The sequence below is a fragment of the Cynocephalus volans genome, chromosome 6 (genome assembly GCF_027409185.1).
Source record: "Cynocephalus volans isolate mCynVol1 chromosome 6, mCynVol1.pri, whole genome shotgun sequence".
Classification (NCBI taxonomy): domain Eukaryota; kingdom Metazoa; phylum Chordata; class Mammalia; order Dermoptera; family Cynocephalidae; genus Cynocephalus; species Cynocephalus volans.
Window position 1 is genome coordinate 95,612,497 of NC_084465.1, and position 16,585 is coordinate 95,629,081.

A 16,585-nucleotide genomic window follows, 5' to 3' on the forward strand; every position below is an offset into this window, starting at 1 on the left:
CCCCAACCTCAGAGGTGCCCACAGTCCTGAGCCTCCAGCAGCCTCTGTGGGCCCAGTGGAGGTAAGGGGGAAGCAGATCAGAGGGGTGGCCCTGGAAGTGCCCGGGGTGGAGCGGGGGTGGCACGTGGCCAGGTTTGGGGTCTCTGCCTGCTCTCCCACTTCCCCATGTGAGACCACTCCAAAGGCTTTCTGGGCCTCGTTTTCTCCTCTGAAAACCGAACCAAACAGCTCCAAGCTCATGGGGGTCCAGGGGAGCCTTCCTATGAGGACAGACTCCTGCTGCCTAAAAAAAGTGGGAAAAAAGCGTGGATGTAGCACTTCTCTGCCATTTACAGATGAGTCGTGAAAGGGCCGGTGCTGGGGCTCCCGGTGAGTCTGGGCCCGGTGAGGGGTCTTCCCGGAGGAGGAGCTGGGAGGGGACAGAACCTGGACCTGCCCCTGCGGGCTGGTGGCTGGTGTTCCTGCCCATTACCAGGATATCCGCCCGGATGGAGTCCCCGCGGTGCCTCCCAGTTCCCGTGGGCGGGGGTGTGACGAGTGCAGCAGGTGCTCGAGGGACGTCTGGGCCGTTCCCTGGCCCTGTGCGCGCCGCCGACCGTCAGGCGGCCCGGAAAAGGTGGCCTGACGGCGGGGCGGGACCAGCCCGGGGCCGGGGCGCTCCTTCTGGGACCCCACGCGGGGTCCCGCGGCGCCTTCACCCCTGGAGGGTGGGCGCAGGTGCGTCGGCGCCCCGGGAGAGGAAGCCGGCGCTCAGGGAGGTCGTGGCGGGGCGCGGAACTCTCGGGCCGGCCGGAGGGGCAGTCCGGGCGCCTTTGAGGGACGGACCGTCGCGTGGCAACGCGCGGCGCCGGCGGAAGTGCGGGGAGCGGCGGGGGGCGGCGGGGGGGCAGTGGGGGCGGCGCCGGGCTGGGGCGGGCGGCGGGGCCGTGGGTGCTCCTCGGGGGTCCAGGGCCGCCGCCGAGGGCAGACACGGGCCGGACAGCGTGCTGTTCGCTCTTGAGACGTTCCGGTGAGGTCTGGAGGAGCCCTGTGCAGGGAGCTTCGCCCAGGAGGGTGTCAGCTTGTGACGGGTCCCGGCCAGTCGTGGCTGGGCTTCCCGGATCTGTCCGTGCAGAGGAGGAGAGGAGTGCGTGTCCTTTGTAAGGCAGTCTTTTGACTTCACGTCCTGTGGGCAGGCGTGTCCGGGAGAGCGCTACCTGTCTGATGTGGGAAGGGGCTGTTCCACAAGGGAGCTGGGTCTCATTCCTAACAGAGGAGGCTTTTCTAGGCTTGTGCCCTTGTTTTATTATTATTATTTTTTTATCACAGTCTTTAAAGATGCTCGTGTTGCCCAAGTTTCTGCCTGCTCTCTCCCATCCTGCACGTCCTCGGCTATCGATTGCCTACTCTTTCATCTTTTCCTGGCTGTCTGATCTCCCGCAGCCTGGCAAGCGAGTGCACTCCTTTGCGAGCCAGTCTCTCCCAGAGGCTGAGGTGGGAGTGGGGATGGGAATTTGCCCCATAATTTGTTAAGTTCTCTCTCTACCCCACGGATAAGAACATCAACTTCTACCCTCCAATCTCCTTGCTTAGACGCAAGGAGCTGCTGTGGGGTTTTTTTTTGTTGTTGTTGTTGTTTGTTTTTTTCTCCTTTTTTTAATGATTAACTTTGTAGATGAAGCATAACATACAGAAAGAAAGTGCATAAATTGCATGTGTACGTACAACTTCATGAATTTACCCAAAGTGAACACACCATGTATCGAGCTCCCCCCAGATGCTTGTATACTGTTAGACCAGTTGTGTTTCTTTTCTGACAATAGCCATGGGCAGTTATCCTTAGTTTCTGTGAAGGGTGTTCTCCAGCAGGGTATGATGTTGTCATTTGTCTGAGCTGGTGTGTCCTGATGGGCCGACACTGAAAGGCTTGGACTGTTTTGGGTGGTCCCCTGTGGTGGTCACCCAGCCAAATGTGCTGGGTCCCTCACAGGCAGAATTGCTCTGTCCCTCTCGCCAAGCCCCTGGACCTTCATATCAGTGCCCTCTGGAGGGAAGGCCTTGCAGAAGGGTCAGGGAGAGAAGTTGCCCCTTGATGATAGCCACAGGGAATTGGCCGAGCTGGAGTTGAGCTTCAGGGCTTCCCCTCTATCCATCGCCTGCCCTCTCTGGTCACTGAGAAGAAGGGGCACTTGGGAGTCCTGCAGCTTGACCCAGAGGGCCTTTTCATGAGAACCCACAGCTGTGAGAGGCCCCTTTCACAGGCTTGCTGTGAGAGATCTGGACCCTCTAGCTTCTGGTCTGGGCCACCTGCAGTGGAGAGCAGCTGTGCCGGTAGCCTCTCAAGCCCTGGGCATTCGTATCTGTGTGAGGCCCTCGACCCTCAGGAGAGGGCTTCCTCCATATCAGACCACCCAGACCCGTGTTCCTCTCTGTCCCCTTGTCCCCAAAGGCCTGGTGAGCCCTGGGACCTGGAGGCCCAGACTAAGTCCAAGGTCTGTGTCCCTTCTTGGATGTGGGCTCCAACTTGGGGGTCTTTGCTCAGGGTGGCTGTTCTGCCGTTTTTGCAGGCAAGACAGGGCAGCCAGTGTCTGAGGAAGGTGAATGTGGGCACCCAGGTTCTGCCAGCCAGCCCAGCAGCCCCACACCACCATGCTGCGTGAGGCCCACTTGGGGAAAGCCTGCCTGGCTGACAGCTCAGCAGGGGGTGCCTGCTAAGAAACCCATGGTCCCCAGCTGGCTCACTTCTAGGAAGGAAGGGCTCAGGGTCCCACAGAATTCAGGATCACAGCTGCTTGGGGCCATTCTTGCTCAAAGGCCATGTTGAGATAGTGAGAGGCCAGGAAGGCTTGTGTCCCCTCTACCTGAGAGGACATGATGGTGCTCCTCCAGATCTCTAGGGACTGTGAATTCCTACCCCATTTCTAGATAGCTACATGGTGGAGAAATGCATTCTAGAGGAGAGAATGCGCTCCCCTGCTGGGATCCCTGCCCTGGGGTGGCTGTCAGAGATCCCGGAGAAAGATGGTGCTGCCCAGGGGCACTGTGGGTAGGGTGAGGGGTCAAAGTGGAGCAGAAGGCCCGTGAGAGCTGATCCTGCTCCCTGAGCACCGTGGCAGGTAGATGCCAAGGGTAGGGAGGCTCCTTCAGGCAGGGCATGGGCTCTGGGCTCCAGGCTCATACCCTGGTGCCTCTGGGCCGCCTGTACCATTGCCCATAGCTGCCAGCTCTGTGCAGGAGTCTGTTTTCCCTCAGCCCTGCGGCACTTCATTTTAAGTTTTCATCTTTATTCTTGGTAGCTTAATAAGTAAATCATGCTTTGTCAAAGTTTTAATTCCATTACTTTATTAATGAGATTATACGTTTTTCCATGTGCTACACGTAAAAAAATTCTTTAATCAGGTTCCTTAAAAACCTCGTGTTCAGCCACACACACTCTTGTTAGGTGGTCTTGAGCAGGTTGGGTAACCTCACTGTTTCATTTTTTTTTTTTTTTTTAATTACCGATAAGGGGATCTTAACCCTTGACTTGGTGTTGTCAGCACCACGCTCTCCCAAGTGAGCTAACTGGCCATCCCTATATAGGGATCCGAACCCGTGGCCTTGGTGTTATCAGCACCACACTCTCTCAAGTGAGCCATGGGGCCAGCCCTCTCACTGAGTTTTAGTCTGCTTGTCTCAAAATGGAAGAAAGTGTTGACCTGCCATGGGGTGTGCATTTGCTGTCTTGGGGGTGACCTGTGTGCTTGGTGAGGAAGTAGGGATGGTGCTCAGGTCAGGCTGGTGGAGGAGCATGGCCTGTGTGAGACAGACAGCCCAGGGGTCACCAGCCTCCATGACCAAACCCAAAGCTGAGTTGCCTCAGCCTGTGGGCCCTGTGGCCATGTGGATGCGTCCATCAGGGCCATCTGTGCCCATCCTTTAGCCACGGCACTGCCAGCCCCCAGGCTCACTGGGGCCTGGTGGTGGTGGTGGCAGCAGTGTGTCTGAGCCGAACTCCTCCCCCTCTCTTTCAGGGTCCCTGGCATGTTGCTCAAGGCCTTCTTCCCCACATGCTGCAGCTCAGTGGACAGCGGCCTGCTGGTGGGCCGGTGGGTCCCAGAGCAGAGCAGCGCCGTGGTCCTGGCTGTGTTGCACTTTCCCTTCATCCCTGCCCAGGTCAAGGAGCTCCTGGTGCAGGTGCAGAGGGCCAGCCGGGTAGACGTGGCCGTGCTGGGCACCTGGTGCCACAGCCAGCAGGAGCCCGAGGAGCCCCTGGGCCACTTCCTGGAGGGCTTGGGTACCATCTTCCCCCACGATCCCTGGCTGCAGCTGTGCCGGGAGAGGGGCAGCAACTCCTGGAGCTGTAAGGTATCCTGCCAGCAGGCACCTGCGGCACTGGGGGTCCCGTGTGAGGACCAAGTCATGCTCATCTTTTACGACCAGCGCAAAGTGCTGCTGTCCCGACTGCACCCGTCTGCGGTCCTGCCTGACCACCAGGCTGGGGACGCCCCGGCCAGCACCAGGGGCCTGGCTGCTGTCTTTGACACAGTGGCACGCAGCAAGGAGCTCTTCCGCAGCAACCAGTTCAACGAGGGCCCCGTGCGGCTGAGCCACTGGCAGTCGGAGGGCGTGGAGGCCAGCATCCTTGTGGAGCTGGCAAAGTGGGCCTCAGGGCCTGTCTGCCTGCTGCTGGCCTGCCTGTTGTCACTGGTTTCAGCTGCCAGCACCTGCCGGTAGGTGCTCCTCGGGCCAGGGAGGGTGCAGTGAATGGTCAGTCTGCAAGGAGCAGGGTTGCCCAATGGGCCTGTCCTGAGGCTCACGCTGCCCCAGGGCCCAGCTCTTCTCCATCCTCCCTCCTCTGGCATCTCAGAGGAAATCCCAGTGGTGGCTATGGTTCTGGTGCCCTTGCTCCTGGGGTAGAGCTGGGTTTTTGGCAGCCTCAGTGGTTGCATGGGGCCCACCAGGCAGGGACACAGGGTGAACCTCAGACTGCTCAGGCCCTGACGGAGAATGCAGAGGCTGAGCACAGATGTGGGCTTTTGCTGCCCTCGGGCCTGGGTTTTCCCTGCCCTGGGCATTGTCCGTCTTTCTGAGAGCACACAGCCCCCTTCCCTGCTACCCTGAGCTCACCATCTAGCAGGCCTCCAGGAGCTGCAGTGCTGGCAGGAGAGGCATTCCCATGAGGCACCCACCCTCTGACAGCTGTGTGCCTGGGCTGGTGCTCACCAACCTTGGCTGCCAGTGCTCACCAACCTTGGCTGCTCTTTGGAATCACCTGGAACACTGCTGGTCTGTGGGCTTGGCTGAGGGATTTGTAAAAGCCCCGGAGGGCAATGCTGGGGCAACACAGGATGTCTGGTTAATGTACACAGGACCTGGGGACAGGGATGCAGAGCCCCTCTCTGTGAGGAAACATCTCCCTGGTGGTGTCACTCTGCAGGGAGTGGCTGGGTTTCACCTGCAGTTGCCCCCTACCATTAGGTCCAGGAATTCAGCACATCAGGTTTGGGTATCAGCAAGGAAGAGAGCCTGGTAGCTCTGTGTGGACAGCGCCATGGGCTGGGAATCTTGACATGAGCAGTGGGTTTTGGGGATTAATTAGGTGAAGGTGTGTGTCAGGGTCCAGGTGCAGTTTTGGTGGGAGAAGGTCTTTAGCTTCTATCAGCTTCTCAAAGGACCCAGGAACGGTTAAGAACTGCTCCTGTGTACCACATATCAGTGAGCCCATCAGACAAGTGTTGGTTTTGACTGGCTGGTGGTTATGTGCACTGTGACATTTGTGCAAGATGTGGCTGTCACTGCAGGAGCAAAGCCCCCTCCACCCCCTCGTGGTTTTGTGCCTTCAGGGTGTTGTTGGGGGCCCCAGCTGTACAGGCCGATCTGCAGCCTCAGGAGACCACTGTGCTGGTGGGGGTCTCGGTGCAACCAGCACAAACTTCTGCTTGGTGTTGAGGAAGAAGGAGGGTCTGTTGAACGTGGTTCCTTTTTGGAATTGGTTCAAAGCTGCTTCCATTGAAGACGAGGCCTTTAAACCTTCCAGGGCTGAGACCTCCCCCCTCCTCCGAGGTTCTGAGCAGCAGTTAGCTGGCAGCTCTGCACTTTCCGCCAGTCCTTTCGGCTCCCCCCACCTCCAGTGAGGCTGTGAATGGAAACGAGGGCTGGAAACTGCCGCGTCGTGGTCAGGCCTTTCTTCTGCCTTCGGTCTACACGTCTCCCGTAGCTTGTACAAGTCTTTGGAAGTGTCTGACGGCTTCCCTTGCTGTGTGGGAACACAGTCTTTTTGGGAAGCCAAGTCAACCCAAGAGACCCTCATTGAGGCTTCTGGCCAGGCCCTGTGCGGGCGGGTAGGCGGGAGGTGGTGTTTGTCCCACCATCAGGGCGAGCCTCAGCAATGGGCTTTGGGGGCCTGCTGTGGGCTGAGGGGTGCCTGGGGCCGGTGCTTGGTGGGGAGGCTGGCGTCGCATGGTCGCCAGTGCACAGTGAGGTGGGTGCTCTGAGCACTGCCCGCCCACCTAGTGCCTCCGCCCTGGGTCATGCCCGGCCCTCCCCTCTGCCTCCCTTCCCTGCTGGCAGGAGAGTGGCTGTCAATGTTTGGTCTCCTGGGGCCTTGTGCTGAGCCCAGCCCCTCCTGTCTGCACTGAGAGGGGCCTTGGCAGGCAGGAGAGCCCTGCAGGAGGCGTCAGCATCCATCCCATCCGCTCCATCGCAGGGTGTTCAAGCTGTGGCCCCTGTCCTTCATCGGGAGCAAACTGTCCACCTGCGAGCAGCTCCGCCACCGGCTGGAGCACCTCACATTTGTCTTCAGCACCCAGAAGGCCGAGAGCCCTGCCCAGCTGATGAGGTGGGGGCCTGCCCAGGGTCTCCTTGGTGAGGTCGCATGTGCCACGCACCCAGCCCCCCCTCCCCACCAGGCCTGTGCTGACCCCTCTGGCTGGGCCTCCTGTGTGGCCCGCTGGCCGCCCTCACCACCTGCTCCTGGCTGACTCTCCCTTCCAGGAAGGCCAACATGCTCGTCTCTGTGCTCCTTGATGTGGCCCTTGGCCTCTCGCTGCTGTCCTGGCTCCACAGGAAGAACCGAATTGGGCAGCTGGCTGATGCCCTCGTCCCCGTGGCTGACGTGAGTGGGTTGGGGCAGAGGTGGGGGCAGGGCCCTTCCTGGGGCAGCAGCGTTCTCTCCGCCGGCCAGAGCAGCTCTTCCCTTCCCCGCTCCAGAGACACGGCCCTCGGGGCGGGAGTCCTCATCCCCAACCCTGGGCAGGTTCCCTGGGGGCTGTTGGGACCTGTATCTTGCAGAGACACCCCGAGGGTGGTGCAGGGCAAGTCTTGTCAGGTGCCCACCTTTCCTTCCCAAAGGTAGCTGTGTCTGGGGGCCACCTGTGGTTGAGGTTTTCAGGGGGAGCCCACCTCTTGCTGCCAGGCCCAGTGTCATGGGGTCTCCACTTCCACTGCCCACCCACCTCGTGACCCGCTTTGCTCTCCTGGGCCTTCCGCAGAGTCAGCATCATGGAAACCTTCCCCGTGTCCAGGGCTGTCTGCGTGCAGCCAACCTCCGGCCTCCCACACTTGGGAGGTCACACTGCCCCAGCGTTAATTCTGTAATTGCCATGGCACACAGGCTTGTCTTCTGTGCTCCTAAACTCCCCACCTGGTCTGTGCAATGCTTCTGGGCTAGGTGCTGCCCCTCCCTCCTCCTCTGTCCTCATCCTCCCTGCTGCATTTCCATGCTGCCTCCAAAGCAGCAGCATCTCTGGCTCCTTCCTGGGAGCCCACACCCCTGTCTTCTTTCAGGAGCTTGTCTTTTTGCTTAGGCTAGTCCCTCTGGCCCTTCAGCCCACCCTTGGACCTCTGTGGGGTGCCTCCTTGAGGCCCAGCTGGGTAGTCTTTGTGGCTGGGCCAGGACTTTGGGGGCAGGAGTGGGCACCTCTCAGCGCCCATGGGCTGTGAGGATGTGGGGAGGCCCAGCCTGGGAGGCAGGAGGAGCCAGGCTGGAGCCAGGCACTCTGCTGCTTCATCTGCGCTCACCCCCACTCTACCTTTTGGCTGGCTTCGTCCTAGACTTCCCTTTTGCAAAATTGGTCAGAAATATAAATATTTAATTTAAAAATGAAAGTCTCTTCCTGCTGCCAAGCTCTTATCCTTTAAATATTAAATATGCTGTAGTTATAAAGAATGTTCTGCTCTCCTTGCAGGTTAGGGTTACACAGCTGAGGCCTTAGCAGTGTTGAGAGAGGCCTGTGTGGTGGGCAGGTGGGGGGGTCTTCCTCCTGTGGCCTTATGTTGGTGACGAAGCTAAGGGAACCCCAGGGCTGCTCACTGGGGCTGGCACAGCCCCGGTACACTGGTGTGCCTGCTGGCTCACAAGGGTCCCTGTGCTGTCTCTTGCCCCACTTAACATTGTCTTTCCCTCTGGGGACCTGCCATCCTACTTACCAGCCCTCCTGCCTGCTGCCTGGGCCCCTGCTGGGCTCGACACCCTCTGGATCACCCAGTCACCTGCCTGGGCACGCTGCACCTCTGTGGGGGCAGCTGGTGGGGTGGGGTCTCTGGCAGGAGTCGTGCTGAGGGCTCTTGTGGGCCCAGTGGCCCAGGTAGTGAGATGGGAGCAGGAGGGGCATTCTCAGGTGGAGGGGGCATTGGGGCAGACCTCTGGCCACCTCGGCTGTGCCACTCAGTCCTACTGGGAGAGGCCTCCAGTCCAGGTCTCTCAGACCCAGACTCTGGAAGCCATCTGTGAAGAAGGTTCCATGCCCAGACAAGTTTGGGAAACCTGTGTGCCCGTCCACGTTAGGAGATGGAGGTCCAGACCCTTGGAGGAAGGATACCAGGGTGGGAGCCCCAGTTACGGATAATCTTGGGAAGTGCAGATGCCGACCCCAGCCATTTACACGCCCCCAGCGTGCCCCTCCCGTGTCCTTGCAGCACGTGGCCGAGGAGCTCCAGCATCTGCTGCAGTGGCTGATGGGGGCGCCCGCTGGGCTCAAGATGAACCGGGCACTGGACCAGGTGCTGGGCCGCTTCTTCCTGTACCACATTCACCTGTGGATCAGTGAGTGCCTCGGGCGGCTGCAAAGGCCCCTATCCACTTGTCTTCACTTCCTGTCCTCCAGTGTCACAGGCTGGGACAGTGCTGGGCAGCTGCTCAGCTGAGGGTCAGGGCCAGTTACCAGAGTCTTTGGTACCCATCCTCAGTGAGGGATTGTGGGGGGTCCCAGGGCCACCCTGGATACCCCTGTCAGGGCCAACCCCATCCTTCCAGGCTACATCCATCTCATGTCCCCCTTCATCGAGTGCATCTTGTGGCATGTGGGCCTCTCGGCCTGCCTGGGCCTGACCGTCGCCCTATCCATCCTGTCTGACATCATTGCACTCCTCACCTTCCACATCTACTGCTTCTACGTCTACGGTGCCAGGTAGGCATGGGCTGCCCCGCTGTGGGCACACAACAGGTTCTGGAGTTGGGTGAGTGGGGGGTGCAGCATGGCCTGGGGCCCCTGACTGCTGACTGCTCCCGTGTCCTGCAGGCTGTATTGCCTGAAGATCTATGGCCTGTCCTCACTCTGGCGTCTGTTCCGGGGGAAGAAGTGGAATGTTCTGCGCCAGCGGGTGGACTCCTGCTCCTATGACCTGGACCAGGTGCTGGGCAAGGCTTGTGGTGGCAGGGGCGCCTGGCTCCACCTGGCCAGCATGCTGTATGGCTGGCTGCCCACAGCGCCAGTCCTGCTGACCCGTGCCAGCCTGGCCAGCATAGCTACTTAGGCACCACAAGGGAGCAGCCTTGTGCACGTACTGTAGCTCGCAAGCCTGCAGTGCCAAAGCAGGCAGTGCCCTCGGACAGTGCAGACCTTCCCCCAGGCAGGGACAGACCTTGCTCTCCCAATGGCACTGGGCCCCAGGCACAGATCCCTGGAAGTGACCTGGGCGCAGGCCCTGGCCTTGGCCTGTTGCACTCGCTTGTTCCTACCTGACACGGGGCCCTTGGGTGCTGCCATTCAGGGCACTTTTTTCATAACATTGTGGGGGCTGCGCACCCTGCTGGCACCCTACCCATCTCTTCCACGAGTCACCAAGTCCGTAGGATATGTCCCTCCCGTTGGTGGAAAAGCCAAAGGGTCCTGACTGCAGTTACAGGATGAGGGGGTAGGAGCAGCATGAGTACAGCCGTGCTGGTGGGGTAACCCCCCGGCAGGGGTCTCACTGATGCTGGGTGTGCTGGTGTCCTCCCACGCAGCTGTTCATTGGGACTCTGCTCTTCACCATCCTGCTGTTCCTCCTGCCCACCACAGCCCTGTACTACCTAGTGTTCACCCTGGTAAGCCAAGCACCCCAGCCATGCTTGCAGTGGTTACTGCCAGCTCTGCCCGGAAGCCGGGCAGCTGTGGGCAGACTGTCCACCCCTGCAGGCCACGTTGATGGGACCCTCTGGGCAGTGTGTGCTGGGCCCTGGAGCAAGCAGGGGTCCTACCCTGGGGGGGTGCCACTACCTTCTTCCCTGGCATGTGCAGCTGAGTACATAAGGGGGAGGGGGCAGGACCCATGACAAGTGGAGTCGTGGAGGTGGCCTCCCCTGTGCCGGGCACTGGAGGAGGGGTTGCAGCAGTTGAGAGGCACGCAGGTGGCCCAGGGCCCCCAGGCTGCCATTGTGCAGGGTGTGGGGCTGGGGGACAGAGCCTCCTCTGACTGTCAGGAGGGCTGCCTGCTCTGCTCCAGGCAAGGCTGCGTCCCCCACGACTGCGCTTGCCCTGCCTCCTGGTGTGTGGGCCTTGGGATCAGAGCGAAGGGCAGGGCTGTGCACTCCTCCGGGCAGGGCCCACCTCTCTTGAGCCTTGGGCACCCTTTGGATCCGACCCAGGATCCAGTCGGTTGGCTCTGCTCAGGGCATGTCTGGCGGGCTCTGGCCATGAGTGTCGCTCTACTGCAGCTCCGGCTCCTGGTGATCACTGTGCAAGGCCTGATCCATCTGCTCGTGGAGCTCATCAACTCCCTTCCGCTGTACTCGCTCGGTCTTCGGCTCTGCCGGCCCTACAGACTGGCGGGTAAGTGCTGATTGCACACCCGTGGGCCCTGTGGGCTGGCCATGTGCACCTCCTGCCTGGAAGCCCTGGTGTGCATGGAGTGGGTGGGTGGAGAAGACAAAGCCTCCTCGCCCCGGGCACCCGCTGGACCAGCGCCTCCTGTGTGGTGGAGGGAAAGGGCCCACCTGGCACTCAGGTTCAGAAACACACAGAGGCAGCTCTTCCTGTTTCTCACCCTTTTCTGTAGTAAGTGTGGACAGTTGCTGTAGTGTCTGTGTGCAGTAGCATGGGTGTTGCCTGGACGTGGCTCAGAGAAGATTCGTCTATGTGTGCTTGCATGGGGCTGTGTGTCTGCTGGTGCCTCTCAGCCTTGGAAGTGGTGGGCCAAGTGGGGGCCACTAGGCTGGCTAAACCCTGTGTAACAGGAGCACCCTTCCCTGTCTGCAGGGACAAAACCCTATCCCAGCAGCCCCTCTGTGCACTCTGCAGGTGGGCTGCCCAGTTTGCTTGCAGGCACCAGCCTCAGGGGTGGCCAGACGCCCCTAAGGGTTTGCGGGGTCATAGGTCGGCCCATCTGGCCCAGGGGCTTTGGACATAGGAGGGGACTTGGTGATTTCCTTACACAACCTCTGTGCAGTACTTGTTCAGAGAGGCCCTGAGGTGGCCTTGTGTCCAGGATGCAGCTGAGCAGTGCAGGCTGCACTAACACGGCTGCTCCCAGCCAGCTTGGAGCCAGACTGTGTGGATGTGCGTGTTGCATTGGCTCTGATCCTGTGTCTGCCTCCTTGGAGGTCAGGCGTCATCCTGCTCCAGAATCCACAGCTCCCACTGGCCCAGTCTACCTGCTGGACACTCGCAAACCTTCTTCGCAAACATCTTTCCAAGACACTTTCCCCACTGACTCCCAGGTGGCCCAGGCGAGGGACTCATCTGCAGCATTGTCCACATCTCCCGGGCCCCCACCTCAGAACGGGAAGACCAGGTGGGGGAGAGCAGCTCCCCACAGCAGCCTGGGACACCTGGCACCCTCCCACCCAGCCTGCGGCTCCAGCCAGAGTAGACAGTTTTATTTATTTATTTATTTTTTATTTTTATTTATTTATTTATTTATTTATTTTGTCTTTTTCGTGACCGGCACTCAGCCAGTGAGTGCACCGGTCATTCCTATGTAGGATCCGAACCCGCGGCGGGAGCGTCGCTGCGCTCCCAGTGCAGCACTCTACCGAGTGCGCCACGGGCTCGGCCCGGAGTAGACAGTTTTAAGCGCACATGGAAGGCCCCAGGTACGGCCTCCTCCTTGAGTTTTTCTTGGGGCCTCTTCGTCATCAGCTCCTGCCTCTCTTTTCAAGAGCCTTCTGCCTCGGGACACCCTAGGCTTGGGAGCCTGAACTGCAGGCCGGGGTGTGGTGAGTCCCCTAGTCGGCAATGCATACAGAAGCTGGAAGACACTGAGAAGCCAGCAGGGCGGCCACCACCCAGCAAGGGCTCTGTATACTGTTGGGAAACCTGCATCCTGTTCAGAAGACAGCACGGCCTATGCCCCCTGCTGCCCAGCTTGCCGTATTCTCGGCTTCTGGCTCTCAGGGAGGCTCTACAGGAGGCTGTGATATGGGCTGGCCAGCCAGCTCCAGAAAGACAGATAGGAAAGCTGGGGGCAGGGAGAGCCGTGTGTGCACATGCAGGCCTGTGGCCCTCTGGGTACCGCTCGCAGATGAAGGGCCTTCACCGTCAGAGGGCCTCTGTCCACACCAGCCCCTGCTGACACAGCAGCACTGATGGGGGCTGTCTGCAGGGCCTTGTGTGCACCTGGGGTGGGGGCTGCCACCTTCCTTCACAAACAACTTGTTCTTTTTGCAGCTGGCGTCAAGTTCTGCATCCTCAAGCATGAGGCTGGCAGGCCCCTCCGTCTCCTGATGCAGGTAAGGCCTCCCCTGTGCCCCTTACCGCCTCCTGTGGCCAGGACCCACCATCCCCATGCTGCTGCCCATGTTCTGGGGTCAGCTGGGAGTGGGGTCTGGGTGTGCTTTGACAGCCTGGGTAAGGTGCAGGCAGGAGGGCCCAGTGGAGCTGGGAGGCAAGGCCCACAGGAAGGCCCCCCACTCCCAGCAGGGTCTGAGAGGTCCATTGGAGTCTGCATGGCCGAGGCCTGGCCTGGCACGTGGATGGGGTCTTCCCTAGTGTCAGAGATGCCCAGGGACTGTCCACTTTGGCCCTGTGTCCTGTCTCCTGCCCTCAACCCCAGGGGCTTGAGTTCCAGGTGGAACAGAGTGGCTTAGTGAAGGCCTTGGGACACACAGGCATTCCCTGTTGGACTGGACTGTTCGGCTCTTTTATCTGAAACAGTCCTGGGTGCCTGGTCCCTGTGGAGGGAGCAGAGTGAGTTTCTGGGTGACTTGCCGGATGTCAGGTTGAACCCCCATCTCCAATTGTGGCATGTCGCTCAGATGTAGAGAGAGCCTGCATGGTTTTCTCCAGGCCTGAGTAGGCTCCTGGAAGCAGACTGAGTCCTGGGGTGGAGTCAGTCTCTGTGTGGGGCTCCCACCCCCACCTCACCTCCCTCCAGTCTGCCCAGAGCAAACAGCAGAGGATGCTGGCTTGGGGGAGTGAGGAGCATCTGACCTGTGAGCCCTGTGTGCACATGCATCCCCAGGACCAGGCCTGGCTCATTCCACAGGCAAGGGCATGCCTGGGACAGAGCTTGTCCATCCCAGGGACGCCACCTCCCAAGAGGGCCAGCCAGGCCCAGAGTGCCTGCACCCCAGTCCTTTCTCTGCAGACACGGCTGGGGCATCCCCCACCACTCTGCTGACCGCCATCCTTGTCCTTCCAGATAAACCCCCTTCCCTACACCCGCGTGGTGCACACCTACCGCCTCCCCAGCTGTGGCTGCCATCCTAAGCACTCCTGGGGTTCCCTGTGCCGCAAGCTGTTCTTCGGGGAGCTCATCTACCCCTGGAGGCAGAGAGGGGACAAGCAGGACTGAGGAGCCCAACCCACCACACAGCCACAGCCAGCCGTCTGTTCTGCCAGAGGGCTCTGACTGGGGGCAGTGCACATCCGTGTAGCAGCCAGTGGCTCCTGAGTGTGGACGGCCCCGCTCTTGCCTTCCCTCCCTGGCTCTCTGGGGCCTCTGCAAACCCTGTCAGGGCCCTGCCGGTCACACCTGCTCCTGGCTCACGGGTCATGGGGGGCTGAACAGGGGGCACAGGGGACAGTCAGCCAGTCACCAGCACCACCTGCCTTGGAACCCGCCTCCCGGTCTGCCCCCTCCTATTACCCAGACCCCGGGAGGGTCCCTGTGTTTGGGCTGGTGGTCTCCCTGGCCTCATCTGTCGGATGTGGGTAGAGGGGCCCCTTCCAGGATACTCTCCTGGGTCCCTAATGACCTCCAGCTGCCTCAGTGGAGTGGTGGCTCCCAATCTGAGGGACTGAGCAGCTGCTGGCCTGTCCCCAGCCCCGTGAGCCAGGTGGCAGGGCCCACACACCCTGTGCCTGGGGTTTGCCTGTCAGTGCTCCACAGAGAGACTGCTTTGTGAAGGAGCCACCAGCAGATCCCTTTGAAGCCAGGCCATGTGGCTGCCCCATTCCTGGCTGGAATGCCTGTGGGAACAGGGCCTGTGGCCAAATCTTCCACATCCCTCACTGGCTTCTAACAGGAGGCGGCAGCCCCTCCTGAGTAGATGCTGCTGCAGCTGTGGGCATGAGTGTCCCCTGGGAGGTGGTCTTTGCACTCAGGCTGCCTGCCTGCTGGACTCAGCAGGACTGGGTGTGCCCATGGGAGCCCAGGGCCCTGGGGAAGGGACCTGAAGGTGCCAGAGGGTGTGGAAATGTCTGTGGTGCCGGCAGAAGGAGGCAATGAGCCCTGTCCATTTCTCGGGCCTCAGTACTGTCCACCACCCGCACTCCTTTGCAGCAGGCCACAGCGACTCAGCAGGGGTGGCGGGTAGGGAGTAGCGAGTCCTGGCCCCGCCCTCATGGCTGTGACAATAAAACCTCCAGTGTGCTTGGGGCGCAGACTCAGCCTTTCCCATCGCAGCACAGGCAGCCATCTGGGGAAGCCCTGGATGGGTGTGGTGCAGGCACCACCGGGAGGGACTTGGGCTCCTCACTTGGGTTTGTCCTGGGATGACAACTGCTGCCTGTTTCCTGTTTGAGGCCCCTGAAGCAGGTCTGGTGGGTGGGTATGCGGGCCCTCGAAGACGTTGGGTGGATGGACACGGAGCCACAAGCCCTCTGGTTTGTGGCCTCCCCTCGACACAGGGGCTGCTGGGGGACAGGGGGCTAACTGCTCCTGGCTGTGACGAGTGTATGGACTCACGTGGGGCAGGGCACTCCCTGCACTGAACTGAGCCCATCCATCCTGCAGTGTCCAGGCAGCCCTGAGGGGCTTCCTCTTCTGCCTGCTGTCCTTGGGATGGAGACGGAGCTGAAGCCTGCAGAGGGCCTGTGGCTCCACAAAGGGTCAGTGGAGACTGCCTGGAGAGTCCCAGAGGGCCCCTGACGGGCAGGACTCCACCCACCCAGAGTCTGCTGAGAACGGCCTCCCTCACTTGCAGTGCCTGGGCTTCCTGGCAACCCCAGGCTGGGACCCAGCCGCATCTGGGGCCTGCCATGCCTCCTCCTAAGCTTTGCCTGGCTCCACTCGTCCTTTTCTGCCAGCTGTTGCCCCTTCACCCCTCCTCCAGGGCTCCTGCTGGGCTAGGATCCTGCCACTCGGCCCAGCCCACTGCTCTGTAGCGGCCGTGTCGTGGGACTCTTCTGTGCTGGGTGCGGGGCTACCCTCCATGTCCCGAGGGCCAGCCTGGGCTGGCACCAAAGCTGGCTGAGGGAACATCAGTTACCCCAGTCACTTTCAGCCCTCACCTCCCAGGCCTCTCCCGTCCTCCTGCCCTTGGTTGTCCCTGGACTTGCACAGCCCCTGCCTGGGGTCAGCCTTCATCTGTGGGGACCCCCTCCTCCCACCCCCGTGGTCCGACCACCCCTACTGTGCTGGCCTTGTGCTGGATCTTCTCCATGGCCAGCCCTGCCCAGACCACTTGCTGATCCTCAGGCTGCCCACAGAGCAGGGTCTGCCAGCACCTCCTGCCAGGAGCCAGCTCGGAGTGAGGGCGACTTGCTGAAGGCAAGCCACACAGGAGGCCGCTTCTCATCCCCACACTCCCTCCTGCTTTTAAGACCAGACCTAGTGGTGAGGTGATTTCTGACCTATGGAAACACTGCGCAAGAACAACACATGCACTTCCCAGTCCTTCGGTGGGCCCCACCCAGCCTCGTTGCACCTGACCTCTCATGTCTGCACTCTTGCTTCCTTCTGAGCCATCAAGCCACTTGTCCTCATTTCATCCCTAAAATTTTAGTGTGCATGTTTTAAGGACAAGGGCGCTGATGTACATAACCAGTGTAGTGACCAAACTCAGGGCTTGACCATGGACATGATGCCTTTGTCCCACTTGACAACCTCACTCCATTGCGTCCAGCAACACTCCCGCAGAAGCCTCACTAGGCGAGTGTGGCCCAGTGCACACATGGCCCGGGGCAACCTCCTCAGGGACTTGGTGCAAGTGTCTCTCAGGACACTCGCTGTAGAAGACAGAGCCAGCTGACTGATGCTTGTG

General features: G+C 60.5%; 1 protein-coding gene across 4 annotated transcripts; it reads left to right on the plus strand.

Moving 5' to 3' along the window:
* Positions 1–548: 548 nt before the first annotated feature.
* On the plus strand, positions 549–14,973 carry PIGQ (phosphatidylinositol glycan anchor biosynthesis class Q). 4 transcript variants are annotated; one of them, XM_063100580.1, is made up of 11 exons: positions 549–717; positions 3,993–4,691; positions 6,668–6,799; positions 6,955–7,075; positions 8,854–9,004; positions 9,215–9,368; positions 9,480–9,591; positions 10,187–10,267; positions 10,877–10,991; positions 12,828–12,889; positions 13,801–14,973. In XM_063100580.1, exons 2-11 carry the CDS (start codon positions 4,003–4,005, stop codon positions 13,951–13,953), a joined length of 1,770 nt encoding a protein of 589 aa, XP_062956650.1. In that variant the 5' UTR covers positions 549–717; positions 3,993–4,002; the 3' UTR covers positions 13,954–14,973. The 4 variants fall into 4 exon arrangements, with proteins under 4 accessions (XP_062956650.1, XP_062956653.1, XP_062956652.1 ...); XM_063100583.1 differs by having other exon boundaries at positions 8,878–9,004; XM_063100582.1 differs by having other exon boundaries at positions 583–616.
* The last annotated feature ends 1,612 nt before the right edge of the window (positions 14,974–16,585 follow it).